This window comes from Sphaerodactylus townsendi, linkage group LG07 (genome assembly GCF_021028975.2).
Source record: "Sphaerodactylus townsendi isolate TG3544 linkage group LG07, MPM_Stown_v2.3, whole genome shotgun sequence".
In the NCBI taxonomy this organism is placed as follows: Eukaryota; Metazoa; Chordata; class Lepidosauria; order Squamata; family Sphaerodactylidae; genus Sphaerodactylus; species Sphaerodactylus townsendi.
Genome location: NC_059431.1, coordinates 107863541 through 107869540, shown reverse-complemented (window position 1 = coordinate 107869540; position 6000 = coordinate 107863541). Strand labels below are relative to the sequence as shown.

At 41.9% G+C, this 6000-nt stretch overlaps 1 protein-coding gene across 2 annotated transcripts in view; it reads right to left on the bottom strand.

Moving 5' to 3' along the window:
- Positions 1-347: 347 nt before the first annotated feature.
- RAD23B (RAD23 homolog B, nucleotide excision repair protein) overlaps positions 348-6000 on the bottom strand; it is a 45828-nt gene continuing 40175 nt past the window's right edge. The window contains exons 7-10 of one of the 2 annotated variants that reach the window (XM_048503314.1): positions 4082-4229; positions 2446-2573; positions 1953-2147; positions 348-1736 (exon numbers count right to left, since the gene is read on the bottom strand). In XM_048503314.1, the coding sequence (XP_048359271.1) occupies positions 1623-1736; positions 1953-2147; positions 2446-2573; positions 4082-4229 (585 nt within the window). In that variant the 3' untranslated portion in view covers positions 348-1622. The remainder of the gene's footprint in view (positions 1737-1952; positions 2148-2445; positions 2574-4081; positions 4230-6000) is intronic. The other variant, XM_048503315.1, reaches the window with a different exon arrangement.

Genomic DNA, 6000 nt, shown 5'->3' with positions numbered 1-6000 from the left:
TGACTTGGCAATTTGGGAAAGGAAGGATCAAAAACCACAAATGCCAGATTTGGCCCAGGAGCTTCGAATTGCCTGTCCGTCCTTACTGCAGAGGTTACAGAAATAAGCTGTTGCCATGACAAACAATAGAAAACAAAAGCACTTAGTAATTACTATAATTACTAGCTTTTTGATATATTCATTTTAATACTTATAGTCATTTTTGATGGTCTTCCCATTAGAATCTTCTTATAACTGTTTTATTGGTTGTGAATTTTAATGCCATTAAAGGTCACCGAAATTAAAGAAAGGCACTTCGCACACAGCTCAAGATAGACAAAAGGGTACTAAGAAATACAACTCAAACCTTACAATTAGATGTTACTTTTAATAGGAAATAAAAGGGGGATGTGCATAATTTTTAGGGATCCAATAGCTTGATTGTTCAACTTTTCTCCCCGCGTTCTGAACACCTCTTCGAGAGCAGGAAAATTTCACAAGGCTTTTAAACAGAAGAGAATGCAAGTTACTGGAACATTACAGTCCTTTTTAAAGCAGTACAAATGACAATAGCCTTCAGAGTCCCAGAGATTGAAACTATAAGATTACAAGCATTTAAGACACCTAGTTTTGAAGTACTTGCAGCTGTATTCATCAGATCAGTTTTGCTTTAAACAAAACGTAGGTAGAATGGAATCTCATTTCTTCATAAATACTTTTACTAGGATGGAGAGTTTACATTTTCTTCATTGGCAATAAAAAGTGCTCAATTCACAAAAAAAGGGATACATCAAACCCAAACATGCAATGCCTGTATTATAAAAAAAAAAAATACTGAAACATAATGGTGAAGTAATCTGGTTATCTTGTTGTATTTGACCAATAGAGAAAAGGTATAATTTTAATTTGCATGTATATATAGCCTCTCCACTTAGGTTATGAAAGGAAGAAGGGGGCAGAGCTAGGGAAAGATTCCTCACAAATCAATGATCAAGAATCCAAAACAATGAGCGGGGATTTTTGTTTTTAATAAATTTGAATAATTCTAATGCAACCATTTGGGTGAAATGGGTCTCTTGCAGTAACTTGATACATCTGAAGCAGCAAATCACACCCCTCCACCTACATTTTTTGGCATTTACGTTGTAAGAGTTGCTCAAATATACTTTTTTTTCCCTTCAATTTACAAAGTCATTATCCAGTGTTACCATGAAATACAGACTGTCAAGTCTAGGTAGCAAAAGCTATCTGCAAGACCAATGTTAATTAAGAAGAAACAAAGCAGGGCACCACACTAATTTTGGGAACTAGTACACTAAAAGAGTGAAAACCGGGGGGGTGGGGTAGGGGGAGAAAAAAAGTCAAGGAACTAGATATCTGCAAAAAGGCTGATTTTTGGTTGTATATTATTTTACATTTTGTGTGATCTGCTTCATCTGCTGATTTAGAGCAGAGACATGTTTGTCTTTCCTTGTTTCCTTTTCTATATTTTCTTATCTCTCCCCACCCTCCCACCCCCCACCCCCCATACCTTACACCAAGTATCATGGATATGAGCCCAAGTATCCCAGACAATCCAGTGAACAGCTAGCGTAATGCACTGGTGTGATGTGTGAGATTTTTTTTTAAAGTCTCTCTCCCTTTCAATCTTCATCAAAGTTCTGTTGTAGAAGGAAGTTGGCTGCCAAATTTTCATTCTTCTCGCACGCAAAATACGCTTGAATCACAAGTCCTTCGGGGAACCCTAGCGCCTTTAACTGTAGGAAAGAGAAAAACAGTGACACGCATTTACAATTTGCAATCGCAACAATTCTGAGCTCTGACGGGGCTGCCTTTGCAACATTGGGGGCCCAGTCACACCAAAGGACTACGCTGCACACTTAAGACTGCAACAGATAACACTTCAAACCTATTTAGTTAATGGATTGAGGGGAGCAGAAAGCTCCCAGTGACCTTCCTGATATGAAACTTACCCTTTCTATAGCTTCTTTTTCCTGAGGTGTTACTTGAATATAGTTCATGTGACGGCTTCCAGCTTCAGCTGCTATTCCGCCGCCACCGCCGCCACCGCTGCCGCCACCCCCTTGACCTGATTCTTGCACAGGCTCATTTAACATCTGAATAAAATGCTCTTGGTGTTGGCTTATTTGCTGTGGTGCATGGGAGGACAAAAGGAAACAATACACTGAAATAAAGCATACTCATCTCTACCAACAGCCTCAAAAGGTACTACTTCACTTGACACTGAAAATGGCAGCCTGCAGAATTCTGATAAGGAAAAAAAAGAAGGCCAACGGATAGAATATCCTGCAGTATTACATCTATAAATGTTACCAATGCCAGCTACAGGTGCCTCATCTCGTTTCACTGCTTCCACCCCATCGCCCGGCCCCCAAGCATTTTCGGCAACCTTCGTGAAAGGCGGCTCAAAATGGCAGAGGAATCTCAGGGTGATTAAAAAGTCACCTGCAATAGCTGAGGATTTTCCCGTCCTATTTGCTGTAACAAGGCAGGCAAAAGAGATGGATTCTGCTGAATAATTTGCCTCATCTGCTGGAACTGAGGTTGGTTTCGTAAAAATTCAAGTGGATGTCCTGAAAGGGAAAGAGGCCCATTTAAAAAGATATCAGTAATGCTACTAAATACCTAACAAGGTATGAAAAAGGCTTTGGGACAGAAGTTCATGATGCTCAGAACCTATTGCAAAGAGTCTACTACCTGAGGAGACTCCTATTACTCAATTTCTGGCTTCAAGTTCACAAGGAAACAAATTATTATTTCCTTACAGGCTCTCTGTCCTTACTTTCTGATACAATATTTGGGGTGCTGTGTGGTTTCCGGGTTGATGGCCATGTTCTAGCAGCATTCTCTCCTGACGTTTCGCCTGCATCTGTGGCTGGCCTCTTCAGAGGATCTGAAGATCCTCTGATACAATATTTTTTTTGTAAAAATGCAAGAAATATAGCAACAGGAGGACATTTTTATAAAGGGAACACAGCTGCGGTAAAACTAAATTGTCCAGGAGGACGCTTTTTCGAAGGAACACAAGCTGTCGTTTATGGCACTCCCTGTATGCATTTCTTGGTTTTACTGTATTGTTTTCTGATTCCTGTAATATTGTTTTTGTGCTTCCTATGTCATGCCTTACACCCTTTTTATCACATTATTTTCTAACTTGTATTCCAATATTATCACAATGATCGTATGTCTCATAACATCCTGAACATATTGCTAAACTTTATAACCTTGCTTGAGACACAGCATGGAAGGTGGATTATAAAATAAATAAGTAAACACGAAGAGGTAGCCTCAGTCCCAGTAATGCCCAACATTAACTTCCCTGTTCATCCACACTTTCACCTTTAGTTTTGATGCAGAAAGGATAAAACTAAATGCATATCTGAGTATTCCAAGGGGGTGGTGCTTATAACACACATACATGCCTAACTTTATCATAAATACCACATTTTCAAACTTAAATTTTAAAAAATGGGCTAAGCATTTAGAAACCCCTATAATTTTGACATTTTAGTATCATTTCTACTGCTTCAAGATAAGTTTATCAATACCAATCAGTCTTGTAAATTACTTTTGAGAGATCCTTTCCCGGTTAAATGGATATACACCTGACCAATTTTGAATGAAATCGTTACAAAAAGCCAGCAAGCAATAGCCATAGCATCGCTAATCCAAAAGGGAAAAAAGCATTATGCACACTGTTGGGCTGCACCAATGATCTTACTGCTCCATATAGCCCAGGGGTCTGCAACCTGCAGCTCTCCAGATATTCATGGACTACAATTCCCATCAGCCCCTGCCAATTGGCCATGCTGGCAGGGGCTGATGGGATTTGTAGTCCATGAACATCTGGAGAGCTGCAGGTTGCTGACCCCTGATATAGCCAAATCTGATGCCTTCCTTCCCACAGAAAAGGCTCTTCTGTCAGAAGAAGGCTTCTGCGTGCTGGAAGAAGGCTTCACAGCCGGCTGAGCAGAGAAGCCGGGGTCACACCATCAATGTATGCCAAACTGAGTTCCTTGGACAAATGATGGGATGTGAGCGCGAGATAAAACAGCAAAGAGATCTGAAACGTGGGTCTTACCTCCTGTAGAACTAGTAGTAGTAGTTGTTGTTGTTGTAGTGGTTGCTGCCGCCGCCGCTACTGCTGAGGATGGAGAGGCACCAAAGCGTAGCTTGCAGCCAACGGTAAATCCAGTCATGCACGACTCTCTCTCATCCCCAGGGATACCCCTAAACGTCCAACAGACACGCCGCTTTAGACTTTAACCTTAACTAGCTGCAAAAATTTACTTAGCATCACATGTTCCATCAAGTACATGCTGCAATACTGCAACAGCGAATATCCAAATTCTGGACAGCGTCATTCCAAACTACCCCTAATCAACTTTGTGCAGTTCCCAAATAAACACTTGCCTGTTTTTAGACGTACGTGCGAGAACAGGTACAATCACATTTAGACGACTCACAACATTTTCGGTAATTGTTAACTCTCACAAATGAGTCTTACAACCACTAACTGAGAACTATTTCTTCAAAATTTCCAATGCAACTGCCTGTAACCACTGTAAAGCAGGCCACTTTGTAACCGGAGGAGCAGACTTGTCAGTCCCCTGGCCCACACACAGAAAACACTTGACAGTGATGACCCCCACACAAGAAGCATTGGGTCAGGAGCTATATTTGTGGGTCGCCCGCAAGACTTCTCACGGCAACATGATGTCTGGGTTTGCAGGAGACACTCCGTGTTAGATATTAAAGATGACAAATTAACATCATGCTATAGGCCAGAAGGGTACTGACCTAGTCAGGTTCCTCAGGGGGCCTGGGCATTGTTAGTAGCTTTATCCTTTGGCATCCTGAGGGTCCACTGAAAGTCAAACCACGGTTAATGATCAAGGCTTGCAGGGGATAACCCTGCTTCCTGGTACCACCCAGGAATCTGCCTTAAAAAAACAGAAGAAGAATTGGATTTATATCCCCCCTTTCTCTCCTGTAAGGAGATTCAAAGGGGCTTACAAACTCCTTTCCCTTCCCCTCTAACAACAAACACCCTGTGAGGTAGGTGGGGCTGAGAGAGCTCAGAAGAACTGTTGACTAGCCCAAGGTCACCCAGCTGGTGAAGTGCACAGGCTAATCTGAATTCCCCAGATAAGCCTCCACAACTCAAGCAGCAGAGCTGGGAATCAAACGCGGTTCCTCCAGATTAGAGTACACCTGCTCTTAACCACTATGCCACTGCTGCTCTTAACCACTATTCCACAGACTTCCAAGGAGACCTAATCACAAGTGAAACAAAGCCATGAATCAACTCCTGGCCTTTGTTGAACAAGCTTGCCACTCAGGTAACTCAATTATCACATCGTCTCCATTGCCTCACCTGGCACCCATCATTTCTCCTGTCCAGGACCACTTTTAGCCATTTCCTGCTTTATCTTTACAAAAATCTAAACCAACCCACCAACCCACCAACCCATCCAAATCCAAGCCAACCACCACTAATTTGACTTTCCACTATTCAGAACAAGAGTTTTGATGAGGTTACAAAAAACACCACTAACAGAATTTGGCCCCAATAGTGAATGTCCAAGGGGAAATAAGGATAAAAATAGCATCCCAGCAAGGGAGAACGGTGTTTAATTTGATCCCAAGGATTGCTCTACACTACTGAGATCACTAGACAGAAGAACCCCCCCCCCCCTCAACTGCATTAAATATTCCGAACATAGCAACATATGAAATTTTCTGCTCAGCTTATCTATATCTCTCACTCGTTCGTCTACCCAAGTCTCATCCCTTCACTGAAGTGCTGCTCAGAAGGCACCTGCATCTTCTGCCCTTCCATTCCCTTCAACTCTCTTGAGAACCAGCATGCTCAGAAGAACGCTGAGGGCAGGCTCTAACTTTCTGGACCAGCCTGAGGAAGGAATACCTAACACAACTGGGATAGTTTCCATAGGATTCTTTCTGATTTGCTTGTTGATTCTAGTTTCACATTTGTAT